This window comes from Camelina sativa, chromosome 13 (genome assembly GCF_030686135.1).
Source record: "Camelina sativa cultivar CO46 ecotype springtype chromosome 13, ASM3068613v1".
NCBI lineage: Eukaryota > Viridiplantae > Streptophyta > Magnoliopsida > Brassicales > Brassicaceae > Camelina > Camelina sativa.
Genome location: NC_141892.1, coordinates 17,140,046 through 17,158,120, shown reverse-complemented (window position 1 = coordinate 17,158,120; position 18,075 = coordinate 17,140,046). Strand labels below are relative to the sequence as shown.

Below are 18,075 nucleotides of genomic sequence, written 5' to 3'. Positions count from 1 at the left end.
CAATCACAGATGAAAAATCTGTGTACTCGTTGTCATCTACAATGTGATTATATCATCATCATCATCATCATCATCATCATCACACTTTAGATATGTTTTCACCGTTTGATTAAAGCGTAGAATTGCTTTCTGTTCGATTTTGACTTTTTAGATTTAGGCAACAATGGCTTCTAGTTTTGTGTTAGCTTAGCTGGAAGATTCTCTGTTAGTGGTGTTTTCTTGTTTCACAAGTAATGGTATATCTCTATTGTGTCCGCTAACTTGTGGTATGAGTTACCATGATCAGTTTATTTGCAATTGTGCGCAGAAGAAGCTCTGTTGATTTGGTTCTTTCTTTTTTTCTTTGATCTTTGATGTTTATGTGTTCGGAGGATCTAATTGCTTCTCTTATTTGGACTGTGTAGTTGAAGCAAAAGACGGAACCATCTCTGTGGCTTCTGCATTTTCCGGTCACCAACAAGGTAATGGACCTTAATTATTGTAGTGCATTACTTCTTGTGAGGATTTATGAAAATTTGATACTTCTTATCATGGTAGATGCATCGTCATTTTGCAGATTAAGCTTATCCCGCTTCTAGAGCCACTAGTTTCAATCACATATAAACTATCTTTCAAAGATCCTTTTTCTTTTGGGAACCTTTATGGCTTTTTGTAATATTCGCTTGCCGTTTTTATTTCTGTTGCCACCGTTTTGTTTGTTAGTTGAAAACTGTGTGTGCTTGCAGAAGTTGTGTCGTTGTTTATGTTTATACTTTGTCTTTGGTCATCAGCTGTGCACGATAGCGACCACAAATTCCTAACGCAAGCTGTTGAAGAAGCTTACAAGGGCGTTGACTGTGGTGATGGTGGCCCATTTGGTGCTGTGATTGTGCATAAGAACGAGGTTGTAGCTAGCTGCCACAATATGGTTTTGAAATACACAGATCCAACTGCACATGCTGAAGTCACAGCCATTAGAGAGGTAGAATAAAGAGTATATGATTGATCAAATTTGTTGCAGTCACTTTGCTCTGGAATCTTGACACTGCACATGCTGCAAAAAAACTGGTTTTGGAATAATGATTTGAAAAACTGTTGTGAACATGCAGGCATGCAAGAAACTTAACAAAATCGAGCTATCAGAATGCGAGATCTACGCATCTTGTGAGCCGTGTCCCATGTGCTTTGGAGCCATCCATCTCTCGAGAGTCAAGGTAAGATAAAATGTAGAAACTTGTCTACACACACAAACCCATCTTTTTGAGTTCTCTTCAGTATCATGAGGAGTACTCATCTCTCTACTTGTGAACAGAGATTGGTTTATGGAGCCAAAGCCGAAGCAGCTATAGCCATTGGGTTTTGATGACTTCATAGCTGATGCTCTAAGAGGTACCGGGGTATACCAGAAATCCAGCCTGGAGATCAAGAAAGCGGACGGGAATGGCGCCGCTATTGCAGAACAAGTATTCCAGAACACCAAGGAGAAGTTCCGTTTATACTAAAAGCTCTTCTCCATCATCACATTCTCCTGTCTTCTTCTCCTTCATGATGGCAATTAGAAGAAGTAAAGGAAGAAGATACGCACTTGCTTTTAACTAAATAAAATTTCGGTTTCAAATTGTTCATTTTATAACCAGAAGGAAAACAAAAACAAAAAGGAAAAAAACTCAATTTCGGTTCTTGTTGACATGCTTTGTATTACTTTTCCCTCCATTTGAATTGAACTGGTAAATACTTTCTTCTCTGTCGATATCTTCATTTTTAATTTCTGCCAAAAACCAAGTATTACACTAATAGATCGAATATAATCGAATTTTTTAACTGCTATACTTTCGTGGAACAAAAAATGACAAACGAGCCATTAGGAATTGTAGTGGGTTTGTTAAAGGTGGTTCTATTTTGCTGGGTTATAAAGTTTAGAATATTTGGAATTGTGTGGTAGTTACTCAACTTCAAATGGGGAATCGTTTATGATTGGTTGGCTGTATGCATTTCGGTAAGTCTTTGTCAAAGGATCTTCATAAATGAAGAAATCTTGTTAGTTCGGTGCAATTGGTTTCGACTCCTAGTTTTTTATCTTTTTCTCTTTAGTAAGGCTTTTGCTTCTTTCTTTTGAATTCAATTTTCCAGATACATGTATCCCTCTATAGTTTATCAAAAAGTTTTAAATGACCGTTTTTTTTGGTTACTAATCAGAAGAATGTTCAAATGGAAGATAAATAGATGGTTTTGAATAGACAATTGAAAGAAATGGTCAGAAGCTAAATCATAGAAGTTTCAAATCGAGTGAAAATATGTGAATCTACCAATTCTCCCTATTAACTTTTCTTTTAACTGTTTTAAAAATTTCTTCAAAAGTATTGTTTTATGGCTGCCTGTAGCAATCCCTCTATAGTTTCAGCCTCTATCCTTTTTTTTTGGACAAAGACTTGATTTCATTCATTATAAAGCCAAGTACAGAGAAAACGCTTCAAAGATCCAAAGTTTTAAAATAAGGGCATTCCCCAATGCCAAACAAAGATAGAAAAAGATCGACATAGAGACCTAGAGAGCTTTGGGACAAAGACTAAGAAGCGGTTTGACACAAGTGAGATCAAAGATTTTCGAACAGTCTTCCATGAGTAGCTCAATGGTAGACAATTTGGTCACTGTCACAAGACAGAATGACGTTGATAATGAGGTTATGGCCATGAGTCTCGCCGGCACGAGAGGATCTACTTGATGTAGAGTATAAGCCATACTATGAGAGATTATGGTTTTATAATCGGGTGGAGCAAGTATTGAAACACTAACTAAAGAAACTGAACCTTCCTTAGGGCGAACTAAGGCTGCTAGGATCCAGATTGTAGAAGTGATGGCAACAAGGTGGTGGCTGAAGTAGTTAGCTAGAACTGTCGAGGGGTGATTGTTGGTAGAGAAACCTCTAAGACCATAAAAACAGCCTCAACAATTTGAGTTCAGATCTAAAATGCCATGAGACTTCAAATACTTGGGAGCGGTGAAGTTTATAATTAAAGCTAATAACAGGATTCGCAAAAAATAAGTGTAAAACCGTAACATAACAGGTGGATCATCTCTGCCATGAATATGGTGATCAAGAATTCCACACAAAGTTAGTAGTTGGCAAGAGATGGAAAAAGAATAAACAGACCTGAGCTTCATACAAGAGGATGCTTGTTGGGTATTGGTACTTAACGATGTCGGGGATAAGCAAATGAAGGCGCTTTGAAGACAAGAATCCCAACATTGACATAACGGATTTGCGAACAGAATACCTTTCGTCTTCAAACTTTTAAAATCAGGATTGAAAAGCCAAGATGGTTCCAAAAGAGATCTTAAGCAGCCATAGTGAAACTGGCAAATTACGGTACCTTTGACGTCTTCGATCAGGTTGCACCGATAGTATACGAAAGATCAAACTAAGGGTTGCCAAAAAAGAATTCAGAGCAGACCTAGGCTTTAGCAAGAGAGAGATTGGACCACTATTCTTATTGGGCATTTGACATCCTAATGGGCCGAACTTATAGAAGCCCACCAGATGGAAACCTAGTTTCCTTTTGCCTGGTAGACGTGAGAGTCGGGAACGGCGGCACTTGTACGAAGTTGGATAGTGATTTGTCAATGAAGCGCCGATCTCCGGTGAAGTTTGTGTCAGCGATTTGGGGCTGATACCGAATGGTGAAGTAGAGGAGGAGAACCAGAGGAACTTGGTCGTTCCATTAAGTGAAGTCGTTATACCAAGGAGAAACTCGCTATAAGCCGTAGCTTTGAGCGTTTCGACGCAGATTAACGAGATCTCGGATTTGTGATGTGGTGGTTCTTTCAGGAAGGTCTTCTGCAATGGTGGGGCGAGTGGAGGGTGATAGATGTGAACCGCCGAACACCATCTTCTCCCTATGCATTTAAATAACGATCTCACCAGAAGTATAGGATTTGGTAGGTTTGATAAGGTAGCAAAAGGGGAAAAAGAACAAAAACAAAGGGGAAAAGCTGTAATAAAGGGACATAGAGCTAAAGAAGATAAGGATGCGATGACATTCCGGTGCCGGTGAGCGTGGTTAGACTGGTTGCCTCGATATTAGTGTCTGGGAGAGTTCTATGAAATAAATGTAAAAATAGTACTTCCCAGTTTCAGCCTCTATCCAAACAATAAAATTCTTCATAACTAACCAAATTCAATTAATTGCATTTTTAAATCGTAAAATCGGGTTTATTACTTTGCGATTAGAGTAATTTTTTTAAAATTAATTTTGGTTTTGAAGAATTTGAAACCTCTGTGCCAAAAACATAGTTTGAATTCCGGTTCAAAAGTGGATCCATGATAATTTTTCAAACTTGAGTTTACTCTAAGTGCAAAAAAATAAATACGATTTTATGATTTTATAATGCGATTAATTGAATTTGGTTAATTGGAAAGAATTTTATAGTTTGGGTGGAATTACAAAGTTTATAACTTATATATGGTAAATTGGAGAGAGAGTGAAAGTTCAGAGTGATTCTAGTTGAACGTCTATACTACAGAGAGATTGTTACAAAGTTTATAACCCATTGTTTTACTAAAAAAATTTGAATTTTTATTTTATTTTATAACAGTTTTTATTTATTATAACTACTACCTATGTTTTTAATACTTGACTAGATTATGACTCGTTGTATACGGCAGGGCAAATTTATATTTTATTTTTTGTTAATATATTATTTTAATATTAATCTTGCTAATGTACTATTTTGTTAATTCTAGTGATTAAGTATATAACATGCGTTATACCGCACAACAATTTTTGTTTAATATAATATTAATTAAATAAGTTTGATTCAGTATATTTATATTTGTATTATTAAAATAGTAAAAGGAGGATTTAACCCATATTGAAGTATCATATTAACAATATTTTATTTTTTAGTAATATCAATTCAACCATGTCATGACATATAACTCGTCCTGCAATATAATACGTTTGTGTTATTTTGAAAATTTAATATGTTTAAATATTTATAATTTTAAATTTTTTATTAAGTTTAGATATATCAATTATAATATTTTAAACTTCTTAAAAGTTCAAAATTTACTATATACGTTAAATTTATTATATATGTATATTGAACACACACTTTTTATATTAATTGAGTTATATATGTTCGTTTTAAAAAATTCAAATCATAATATATGCAGAAAATATACATTTTAATTAACTTTAAGTATTATATGATGATTTACAACAATGAAAAATGAATTCAAATGAAGATAATAGGAAATTAAAAATTTAAAATATGGAACAAATATCTATATTAATTGTAGGACATTATATCTATGGATATTAAAATATTAGAATTGTGTTTGGTTATAAGGATAGTAGAGAAAGTTAACTAAAGTTGTTTACATATGGATTTAAATATTTAGTAGCATTCAATGCTAATAGTTTTCAAAACAGATTTAATTCCTCAAAAGACTCTCCATAATACTAGTATAGATGTTTAACGTTTTACAGTGATTCAGAAATTATTTATGTTATGTTTATTAGTAAACAAAAATTATAATTATTATTTATCTAAACACGATATAACTAATAATAAATCATCAGAACTAAATAAACAAACTAATTAATTTTGGGACAATACTTGGGGTCATCCATAGGGGTGAACCTCTTTATTCACCCCATATAAAATAATGAAACAAAATGTGTATACATAATTGTAAAATAAAAAAACACAAACCGCTATTTTTTAAACTCAAACCGATATAGAATTTCGTTCTAATTATAAAACCTAACCGACATATAATTTTATTCTAAATGTAAAATCTAAATCATAATCACCTCATTTGTAAACCCAAACCGGCATATATTTTTGTTATAATTGTAAAATCTAAACCCTAACCACCTCATTTGTAAACCCAAACCGACATATAATTCGTCTTAATTGTAAAATCTAAGTTCTAATCACCTAAACCCAAACCGACATATAACTTCGTTCTAATTGTAAAATCTAAACCCTAATTCTCATTTATAAACTCAAACCGATATATAATCTCGTTTAATTGTAAAATCTAAACCAAACCAATATTTAACTTTCCTTAATTAAAAGTATACATGTTGTAAACTAGAGAAACTCGAAGGAGGTTTTCTCTTCTTGTCTTATTGATTAAATCGTTTTAGAGGTTACATATATATATAGTAAAGCAAAGGCTTAAACATAAACCGGCTATGAATAGGAAATAGGCCATGGGCCTTCGGCCATGGGCCTTACACACTAGGACATGTATGGGCTGTATATGGGCCGGTTATGGAAGTCCACTCCAAGTGTTTTACAATACTCCCCCTTGGATGACATAACCGTGCTGATGCTAAGGGATTAACACAATACGCTTGGGGGTGCTACCTCATTAAAACCTTACCAGGAAAACCCAGTGGGACAAAACCATGGTGAAGGAAAAAGAGTACATCACGCATTGCTCCCCCTGTTCTAAGCATCACTGTAAGTCCTTAAGTCTCCACATTCCAATCTGGTGCGCGAGCTTCTTGAAAGTTGATGTCGGTAATGACTTGGTGAAGAGATTGGCTGAGTTTTCGCGTGACGGAACTTGTACCACTTGAACTTCTCCGGCCTTTTGTAGTGCATGTGTGAAGAAGAACTTTGGCAATATGTGCTTCGTCCGATCTCCCTTAATGTATCCTTTCTTGAGCTGTGCAATGCAGGCCGTATTTTCCTCATATATAATAGTCGCTTCCTTGTCATCGGCCATCCCACAATCTGATCGGATGTGTTGAGTCATCAACCTCAACCACACACACTCTCGGCTGGCTTCATGCATAGCTAGGATTTCGGCATGATTAGATGATGTGGCCGCAATGGTTTGTTTCATCGAACGCCATGAAATTGTTGTACCACCGTGCGTAAACACGTAGTCGGTTTGAGACCTTGCATTATGTGGATCCGATAAATAACCTGCATCAGCAAAACCAACTAAACCTTCTTTGATATAGTTAGTATAATATAAACCCAAATCTAACGTTTCTTGTAGGTAACATAATATATGTTTAATACCGTCCTAGTGCCTTTGGGTTGGACAAGAGCTAAATCTAGCTAGGAGGTTCACGGCAAAACATATGTCTAGTCTAGTGTGGCTAGCCAAGAACATTAACGCTCCTATAGCACTGAGCGTTAATGTTCTTCTTTGGACCGAATGGATCTTTATCCAAGGCTCCTCACAACCATTGGGCTAGTCAATGGATGGACTTGGTCCATATTAAACCTCTTGAGTACATTTTCAGTATATGCCATTTGATGCACAAGGATTCCATCATTTATGTACTCAAGCTGCAATCCCAAACAGAATTTAGTCTTGCCTAGGTCTTTTATTTCAAACTCTTTCTTGAGGTATTTAACTGTTTGGGCGATTTCCCCAGAGGTTCCTAGGATATTCAAATCATCCACATATACTGCTATGATTACATACCCTTTGTTTGCAAAATTCTTTATAAAAATACATGGACTAATGGGATCATTCTTATAGCCTTCTTTGGCTAGGTGCTCGCTTAGCCTATTGTACCACATACGCCCACTTTGTTTCAGTCCATAAAGGGATTTGTTTAGCCTTATTCAATATTGTTCTCAAGAACTGCTCTTATCTTTGAGCTCTATACCCTCTGGTAATCTCATATATATCTCATTATCCAGTGGACCATATAGATATGCGGTTACAACATCCATTAACCGCAAATCCAGTTTTCTCTTATAGCCAGACTTAGTAAATAACTAAAAGTCGTTGCATCCATCACAGGGGATTATGTCTCCTCATAATCTATTACGGGTCTTTGAGAGAATCCTTGTGCTACAAGCCGTGCCTTATATCTCACGATTTCATTATTCTCATTTCTCTTCCTTACAAAGACCCACTTATGTCTTACTGGCTTTATATTGAATGGTGTCCTTAAGATCGGACCAAACACATCCCTTTTCTTTAATGAACTTAATTCCACGTCGATAGCTTCTTTCCATTGTAACCATTCTGGTCTTTGAGTGCACTCTAATATGGACATGGGTTCATGATCCTCACTTATTTCAAGTGTTACCTTGTATGCAAATATTTCATCAATGTCGACATCTTTACGGTTCCATTGTATTCCAGACATGATATAATTGATTGAGATCTCATTATTATCACTACCTTCAGGACCTTGAGGTTCAGCGTCCCAAACCTCATTCGGTGCCTTAGGATTTGCCGCGGCCATTTCTATAATTTCTTTAACCTCGGTTTGATTTGCACCTTTCTTAGATTTCTGAGGGTTCTTATCTTTGGAACCTAATGGTCTACCTCGTTTCAAACGGGCCTTAGACTCTGTAGCAACTTGATTATTGTGTTCCTTATGAACATCAATACGTACTAGTGCATTACAAGCTGGTGTACGATTTCGTTACTCTCTTTGGGTCAGCAAAGGAATCTGGCAATTGAATAGCTAGCTTTTGCAAATGTATAATCTTTTGGACCTCTGCCTTACATGCTAGAGTCCGAGGATCTTGACAATTCAAGAATGTTTGATTCCATGATAATTCTTTGACCAGCTTGTTATTCTTTCCACCCAACATAGGAAATTTGGATTCAACAAACTGACAATCCGCGTATCTGGCCTTAAATAAATCACCCGTAGTTGGCTCAAGATACTTAATAATGGTGGGAGAATCATATCCACCATATATTCCCATCCTCCTTTGAGGTCCCATATTAGTTCTCTGTGGTGGAGCAATTGGTACATAAACGACACACCCGAATGTTTTTAGATGGGATATGTCTGGCTCATGACCCGTTAATAATTGGGATGACGAATATTTATGTTCACTAGATGGCCTGATGCGTATTAACTCAGCTGCATGTAATATTGCATGTCCCCAAGCCGACACAGGAAGCTTCGACCTCATAAGTAATGGCCGAGCAATCAATTGAATATGTTTAATGAAGGATTCAGCTAATCCATTTTGTGTATGGACATGTGACACAGGATGTTCCACACTCACCACCATGAACATACAATATTCATTAAACGCTTGGGATGTAAATTCACCAGCATTGTCTAGACGTATAGTCTTAAGTGGAAAATCTGGAAAGTGGGCTCGCAGTCGTATAATCTGGGCCATCAATCTACCAAACACAAGGTTTCTAGTTGACAATAAGCAAACATGCGACCATCTGGTCGATGCATCAATTAGGACCATAAAATATCTAAACGTCCCACAAGGTGGGTGTATTGGTCAACAAATATCTCCTTGTATTCTTTCCAGAAAGTTTAAAGTCTCTTTAACTACTTTCACTGGTGATGGCCTTATAATAAGTTTCCCTTGTGCACATGCTGCACACGTGAGATGTTTAGGGATAACTTTTCTCTCTTTAAGAGTGTGCCCATTTGAATTCATTATTAGCTTACACATCATGTTACACGTCATGCCATAAAGTGAATTGTTCATTGAACATCTTGTTCATTGCCAAATTAGCTTCTATCATATTAATCTTAGCGTGGTAGAGACCAGTGGCTAGTGCGGGTATAGTCTCTAGGACCTTCTTATGTCCTTGGGGTGATTTCAGTAATATATATGAATTCTTTGTTTCTTTCACCCTTTGTTTCAACATGGAAACCATTCAAACGAATGTCCTTAAAACTCAATAAGCTTCTCTTAGAGCTGGGTGAATATAGGGCATCACTTATTTCAAGATGTGTGCCATTAGGTAATAATATATGAGCTTGACCGTAGCCCTCAATTAAGCTTGCTATACCCACAATTGTACTAATATTGACATTTTTCATTATGAGATTAACAAAATATCTCTTATACTTCAAAATCGTGTGGCTTGATCCACTATCAACCACAAGTATATTCTTGTCCTCAGCCATTTCTAATATAGACAAGAATTTATGTTTTAAACTTTTAAAGTAATAAAACACTCAATTATATATATTGAAGGAAGTAAAATAATTTAATTTAAACCAAAAATAATTATCCAAAATAATAATTCGATCGAATGCAAATCATAAAACATAAAATTAAATCAAGACCACATTTGAGTTTTAATTATCCTCTATTAAACAATCAGAGGTTTCATAATTCAATAGGCCATCCTTCTCATGGTCGAAGTCACTTTCACCATCGAGATGAACCAGATTAGTTTCTGAATCCTTTTTCAAACTCTCTTGATAGAGATCAACAAGGTGCTTAGGAGTTCTGAATGTCTTTACCCAATGGTTCTCCATACCACATCTATGGCATGTGGACTTGGTCTTATGTTGCGGTTTGAATATTCCGCGGCCTCTACCCCAACCACGTCCGAAGCCGAATCGGTTTCCACGGCCTTGACCACCAAAATTGTGTCCTTGGTAACTCCCACGACCAGGACCACCACGTCCACCTCTCCCACGGCCACGGCCATACTTGTCCCTATGGACATAGTTAGACTCTTTAGTCTCTTTTGGATCTTTAGGCTCTTTAAGATTTTTCTTTGCCATGTCAACCTTGTGGGCTTCCGGTAATGGAGCTGTACCCGGAGGTCTCAAAGCACTATTCATCATCAATAGCTCATTGTTCTGCTCAGCTAGCAACAAACAAGAGATGAGGCTTGCAAAAGTCTTAAACCCCTTTTCACGATACTGTTGTTGAAGCAGTATGTTATTAGCGTGAAAGGTAGAGAATGTCTTCTCTAGCAAGTCCTCCTCAATCACCTCAGTACCCACATAACTTCAAAATTGAGACTATCTTAAATAGCTCTGAGTTATACTCATCCACGGATTTTAAATCCTGTATCCTTAGGTTTTTCCAATCGAATTGAGCCTTTGGTAGGAACACCGTCTTTTGGTGTCCATATTTGTTTTTCAACGCTGTCCAAAGGTCAAGAGGATCTTCAATAGTGAGGTACTGGTTTTTGAGACTCTCAACAAGATGATGGCGTATATGCATAATTTCCTTGTACTTGTTCTTTTCAGAACAATCATTATCATCCTCAATGCACTCGCAAAGATCTTTTGATTTTAGGTTGATCTTAGTGTCCAACGCCCATTGCAAGTAATTATCTCCAGAAACATTAAGGGCAGCATAGGAGAGATTGTTGAGCTTTGCCATCTACACAAAACATGCAACCGATCATTAGCATTCGGTATTTAAGACCAAACCATGCAACAAATTTAGGCCATGCGGTATTTGAGACCGAACTATGTCAATCCTTAGGGACATGCAGTATTTGAGACCGAACCATGCCAATCACTTAGGGACATGCGGTATTTGAGACTGAACCATGTCATGCTTTTATACTCAAATTTTCGTGGTTTAGTATGCATGAAACAACAATCCTAGACAACAATTATAATATAGCATGCAATGTTTTCCTTTTACTAAAATTTCCTTTTTCTTAAATTTTCCTTTTTCTAGATTAGGATTAGGACAAAGTTTTAGGAAATATTCTCTAGGATTTTAGGATAATGTCTAGAATTAATTTAGGGGTTATCCTAATTTTGTGTTTTGATTTTTCATGCAAAACATAGAATAATTCTGATTTTAATTTGTATTTTAGGGTTTTGAATTTTAAGCAAACAAACACCAAAAATCGGATTCTAACAACCTAGAACAATCGGTTTAATATTCTCTCTATGAATTTCGAATTTAGGTTTAGTTCTAAGGTTTTCATACAATTGAATTCAAGCAATCAATCAACAACAGCCATAACAATCGGATTTAATTATTGCATAATCGGTTTAATTTGCAAACAATCTAAGCAGCCCTAAACCTCATAACAACCTATTTTAAAGTTTTAAAGTTTTAGGGTTTTAGGGTCTAAAGCTTAGGTTTTTGTTTATTGATTGTTTACTTGTAGATTTTAAGGTTCTTATAGGGTTTAAGTTCAGATTCGATACATGTGTTCTTAAGAGGGTTTGATTATTGTTTACCTTCCACCGATTTGGGGTTGAACGGAATTGAGCCGGGAGCTAAAGACTTCGGTTTTACTTTTAGCTTGATCACGAAACTCGGCCTAGGTAAGAGGAAGAACCGATCACGAACACAGGTGGCTCACGAACACGAACAGATCTCCGAACAGGAACTCACCCCGGACAAGAACTGACCACGAACACAGACGGATCACGGACAGGAACCGATCGCCGAGCTTGGACGAACAAGGGTTTTGTGTGGCAGCGTTTTTAGGGTTTTTCTCAGTTTGGACTCTTAGAACAAGTCGTGCTGATAACGTGTTGTAAACTAGAGAAACTCGAAGGAGGTTCTCTCTTCGTGTCTTATTGATTAAATTGTTATAGAGGTTACATATATATATAGTAAAGCAAAGTCTTAAACATAAACCGACTATGAATAGGAAATAGGCCATGGGCCTTACACACTAGTACATGTATGGGCTGTGTATGGGCTGGTTATGGAAGTCCACTCCAAGTGTTTTACAACAATACATAATTTGTTTCCTTAATTTGTTTTGTTTTTTAATTTAATTTTGATTTATTTTTAAATAAAATATTAGATACAAGATTCTGATTAGCTGAGAGATGAGTGTGTGAACAAAAAGATTCACCCTAGAAATGAACTTAAATATTTTTCTTAATTTTGCATTGAAAATTTAAAATATCATCCATTTTTTTTTAACAACTATTCTAAACATCATCCAATTTTTAAAAGTATTAAGTATTATTTAACTATTGGTTTTATTCCAACAGTCTTTTCTTCACCGCTATATTTACCAACATTATTTATCTCAACTCAATTGATCGTAACTGCTAAACACCCTTTTAAACGCAAGAAGCAATGTCCATCATCAGTTCTAACAACCCGTCGTCACTTTTTCGTCAACGGTCATACACAAAAATCACGTTTAAGAAAACGCTTTTTCTGTTCCGAAACGGTTGCGGTTAAGACCATTGACTTTTTTTGAAAAACATGATCACGCTTCAACAAAACCGCAACAACCACCCAAGCACGGGTTAGGAGAACAAACACTGGACCACTTGCCTGCAACTGCAACACCCTTAGTCATAATAATTACAGCTCATAAAATCCCGAAACTACCCCTCCTCAGGTCCAAGATTCTCAATACCCTACCACCACCACCACCACCCAAAACAAACACACAACATGCCCAAGCCGTATCAATCCTCGTGAACCCAATTCCCCCTGTCTCTCTGGATCTGATTCGATCGATTACAAATTTTTCCTCTCTCCCTCTGCGTTTTTTTTGATGGCGTCGGATCAACGCGACACTGTTTTCTCCGTTGAATCGCCGGATCTAGAAAACGGCGGCGGCGGTAGCGGTGGAGGAGGTGTAGGAGGTGAAACTGAATCAGACGAAGATGTTGTTATGCCCGAACCAAACGAGGCCGAAGAAGACGATCCTGAATACGAAGATCTGAATTCTCCCTCTATGGTCTCCGCAATCTCAACAGCTCCGGCCGCGGCGAAATCCTCCTCCTCTACAGGTACCGTAACCGTCGCTCTTCCCGCCGGATCCGCCGTACCAGTAGCTTCAATTCCATCGGATTCTGATCAGAAATGGCACCGTATGACCGAGATCGTTCACCAGAGACCACCGATCGACGATTCAAGACGCCTTTTTCAGAGGTTATGGACCGACGAAGACGAGATCGAGCTCCTCCGTGGCTTTCTCGATTACATAACGAGCCACCGTGGCTACAGCTCACACCCGCCTGATACGGCGCCGTTTTACGAGCAGATCAAATCTAAGCTTCAGTTGGAGTTTAATAAGAATCAGCTCGTGGAGAAGCTGAGGAGGTTGAAGAAGAAGTATAGGAATGTGATGAGTAAGATTAGTTCTGGTAAAGAGGTATTCTTTAAAAGCCCTCATGATCAAGCTACTTTTGATATCTCTAGGAAGATTTGGAATCAAACTGGGAAGATCATAGGGTTTGAAGATAACAGTGTTATGGATTTCGAGGAAACCAATCATGTAAATAACACCAATGGTAGCTCGAGTTTCAATATCTCTATGTGTAACGCTAATGCGGATGTTGTCGATTTGGAGAACGGGTTGGAGAAGAAAGTGACAATGAGTAGGAAACGATCACGGTCTAGGATTGGGAAGATGGATGAAGATAAACCGGTTTTAGCTCCCTGTGACGGCCCGCCTAACGCTGTTAATCTTAACGAGAATGTGGCTGCGGTTGGTGAGTTTAGCGACGGGAGGAATCTAGGTGGGTTGATTGAAGAGACGGTGAAGAATTGTGTGTCGCCTATGATTAAAGAGATGATGAATGGTACGACGGGGATGATGATGGCTGCAATGGGTGGGTTTCCTGGTGGTGGTGCTCATGGTCTAGGTGTGTTGAGTCCGATACTAATGAATGTAGGGTTTGGAGGTAAAGGAGCTGGTGACGAACGGTGGAGGAGACAACAGATTCTGGAGTTGGAAGTGTATTCGAGGAGATTGGAATTGGTTCAAGAGCAGATTAGAGCCACGGTGAATGAGTTAAAGACATTGCCCAATGGAGGATGATGATGAATAAAGAAAGACTTTTAATTAATTATGAGAGCAAGATGAAGAAGGAAGAAGATGAATGTTGGTCTTGTGGTATGATGGTGAGGTATAGTATTAGCAAGTTTTATAAACTAATAATCTGAGTACTGAAAATTTTCTGATGGTGATGAAATCTTTCTAGGTTTTTCTTTTCTTTAGTATTTTTCTTGATTGAATCTTTTTATTTTTGTCGATTAGGGGTGAATGAATGCTAGGTGGGGTTGTGCATAACCTTTGTATTATTAGTCTATTAGATTATAGTTTTTGGTAGAGTTCAATAAACAAAACAAGGCTCTCGAGGTATTTTATATAAAGAACAAGCAAATATATGTCGTGATGCATATAATATTGATATTATATCTAATGAACATTAACATGTCTTTTTTGGAATTTGATCTATGTATTCCGAAGACATGGCAAGTAAAACAGTGATGAATACGCGTAAGCGTGGAAGAATCTAGACCGATGAATTTACTAGATTTTTAGTTTGCAAGTTTGAATATATGAATTAGTGACATGAATTTTGGTTTTAGAAAAAAAATAAGATTATAGTAAATCAACTTTCTAAATGGCTAAAATGTAGGTTTTCAAATGCAAAAATGATTTGAAACTAAAGTAAACAAATAAAAATAATCTCACATATTAAGATATAATTTTGGATTAAAAAATAATGTTTAGACATTATTTTGAAATGCATAAAATTTCAACTTATAAAATTAAAATAAATATTTCATTTAAAATATGCCTACAATATGTCATATATATAATAATAAACCCATTTTTTAAGAATATGCTGACGTCATAGCAAAAATTGATAAAATGGTTGAAAGAAGTTCTTTCTTCTCACCCCTTCCCAGCCAAGGATTACGTCCATACGTTCACACTGCTTTGCTTTCTCGTATATTGTGAACTGCTTCGTTCAAGCATCACACTCCTTCCTTTTCTCGTATATAGCGTAGTCGTAAAATAGTCATAGCGTTAAATTTAGTGACTATATTATGACTAAATTTACGACTATGTAAAATAGTCGTAATGTAGTCGTTATTTAGCGACTAATTTTATGACTATTTATTTTAGCGACTCTCGATTTATGATTACTGGTTTTAGTCGCTATTTAATCGTAACACACCGTTTAGCTACTAAATAATGAATAATAATATAATCACTATTTACTTGTTTTCTTGTAGTGATAAACCCTGTTTATTCTTAAAAAAGCTTCATTTATTTATCCGTCAACTGAATGCTTTATTGTTCCTGCTATCGTAATAGACGGTGATATGTCTATATTTATTATCTGCATCTTTTTTAATATTGTGTTTTGAGTATAAAATTTCAATTTTTATGGTATACTTTTCTAGTCAATTGTTTTCTAATTACGTGTGTTATCTAAAATCTTGAAACTATATGGTATGATTTTCTACTAAAAAACCAAATGATCCAATTTAAGTAATAATGTTTAAATTTTGACTAATTGTTCTAGATTTTGTAGTTTACCACTTTATAAACGTACAGCTAAATCCTAGGGACACGTAGCAAACTTTAACGAGGCTTGAAGTTTTGAAGTTAAAAAGCAAATTTGAAAATGAAGAACGCTTCTCTCAAGCTCTCACTCTTGGTTTTCATTTTGGTCATCACATCTAGTAAGTTTTTCTTTATATTGCCTTTTCATTTGTCAGCAGGTGCATTGTAAAGGTGTTTTTTTTTTTTTTTTGTACAAGTGATAGAAACAAAGAGTACATTTTTATGTATTGGTTATTAGTATTTTTGTTTTTAGATGAAGAGTTTAACCTTTAAAGCCATTTTGTTTTATGCTAATGATGGATGAGAAGATCTTGGAGCACAAGCAAGACATCTAACCGAAGTTGATGCTTAACGAAGCAGTTCACAATATATGAGACAGCAAAGGAGTGTGATACTTGAACGAAACAGTGTGAACGTGTGGATGCAATCCTTGGCTGCAAAGGGGTGAGAAGAAAAAAATATTTTCAACCGTAAGATCTATCTTCTTTTTATCTAAACCGTTAGATTTAGCAGACCTTTAAAAATAGATTTGCTATTATATATAGATTAGTGTGACACCATCCTTCCTTATTTAATTTACTAGCTGCATTTACAAAAAATATCAGAGGCATACTCGGCGAGGTTGATCACATCCCCCTGCATAATTCATAAAATAATCAATATATAAAATTTTGGAGACATTTAGCAAATAAATACTGGAATTGGAATTTATTTACAAGCAGGTCATTGGCATTAAATAATTAATTAAAAAAATAAATTAATTCAACCTATATTCGATTTTTTATATAGAAACTAAGTGTTTTAAAAGGTAACAAACATAATTACAAATGCCATTAATTTTGGTGTAATTGTTTTACATAATTGCAAATGCCATTAATTACAGTGTAATTGTTCAAAAAAACTAATTGTATGATTTTAGAAGGTAACAAACATATTTACCATTCAACTTGATATTTTATTCAAGGAATGACCGAATGATAATAAAATATAAAAATATTGCCTTCTCACAAATTTATTTTTATTATGTATTTAAAACTAATCCTCCTAATCTTTTTGATCCGCTATATATCTTCCCATTAGTAAAAAAGAAGAACACATTATACTAGAACGATTTTACGTTTCTTTCTCTAGTTTAGATCTTCAAAGCATATATTTTTTTATAGATTTTGTTATGAGAAATACCCTAAAATGACACTAAAACAAATTTTATGTACAACTAAAGCACACATTCTATAAATTTCCAAAAATAGCACTAGTTAACACATTAAAATATTTAAAATTAATTTTTAGAATTTTGTATTTTAAGTTTGGGTTCTCAATTTCACATTTAGGGTATAGTTTTGAAGTGTATGGTTTAGTATTTTGAATTTAGGATTTAATTTTAAAAGATTAATTAGTGCTACTTTTGGAATTTGAGAGATGTTGTGCTAAGTTTGGAAAAAAACTTATTTTTGTGCTATTTTTGAGAATCTCCCTTTTGTTATTCTTCGTATGTTGATTATTGATTGACAATGATGTTGTGTTTATGCCGATGGTAATTAAAGTGCTCGATTTCAAAATAGAATTATTTCTAACAATTTTTTTTTTGTGTCTCTATTTTTTTTTTTTTTTTGTATTTTGTGACTTTCTTATCAGAAAACCTAAGATGCAAGCACAAAAAATGTGACATTTAAGTTATTTTGACATCCCAAAGCCTCTTGAAAATGAAGTTATGTCGTGTCTATCTCGCCAAAGAAAAAGGGATCAACAACTATTGTTATCCGTGTATGTCTATATTAATGTGATATATTGGTGAAAATCCAAAAATATTAGATTATATAGATATAATTATTATATATAAAGTACCAAAATCATGAAAATACTAATGAGTCTTTTAGTTATTATATTTGATCTTTCATGTATCAAATAAGATATAGATTTTAATTAAACATTTAGTTGTAAAATTTATATTTTACTTGATAAAAATTTGAAAAATTGATTTGATAAAAAGTGAATTTTAACCTCACATAATAATTTTACTTTCACGGATTTCGTATGATGAGTTTTTGCGGATTAAAATTATTTGAACA

At 35.3% G+C, this 18,075-nt stretch overlaps 1 protein-coding gene and 2 pseudogenes across 2 annotated transcripts; 2 read left to right on the top strand and 1 right to left on the bottom strand.

Annotated features, from left to right (window-relative positions):
• Positions 1–409: 409 nt before the first annotated feature.
• LOC147929663 (guanosine deaminase-like) lies at positions 410–1,723 on the top strand (annotated as a pseudogene). The gene is made up of 4 exons (XR_015577453.1): positions 410–461; positions 771–961; positions 1,089–1,193; positions 1,292–1,723. The product of XR_015577453.1 is annotated as a guanosine deaminase-like (transcript).
• Positions 1,724–10,037: 8,314 nt separating this feature from the next.
• On the bottom strand, positions 10,038–11,082 carry LOC147929662 (uncharacterized; annotated as a pseudogene).
• Positions 11,083–12,941: 1,859 nt separating this feature from the next.
• On the top strand, positions 12,942–14,799 carry LOC104736801 (putative transcription factor At5g28040). The gene has a single exon (XM_010456861.3). The coding sequence runs from the start codon at positions 13,193–13,195 to the stop codon at positions 14,462–14,464; it is 1,272 nt and encodes a 423-aa protein (XP_010455163.2). The 5' UTR covers positions 12,942–13,192; the 3' UTR covers positions 14,465–14,799.
• Positions 14,800–18,075: the final 3,276 nt, after the last annotated feature.

Bases quoted from the DNA above. Each gene is read 5' to 3' on its own strand.
- LOC104736801 (XM_010456861.3), top strand. From the start codon at position 13,193: ATGGCGTCGGATCAACGCGACACTGTTTTCTCCGTTGAATCGCCGGAT.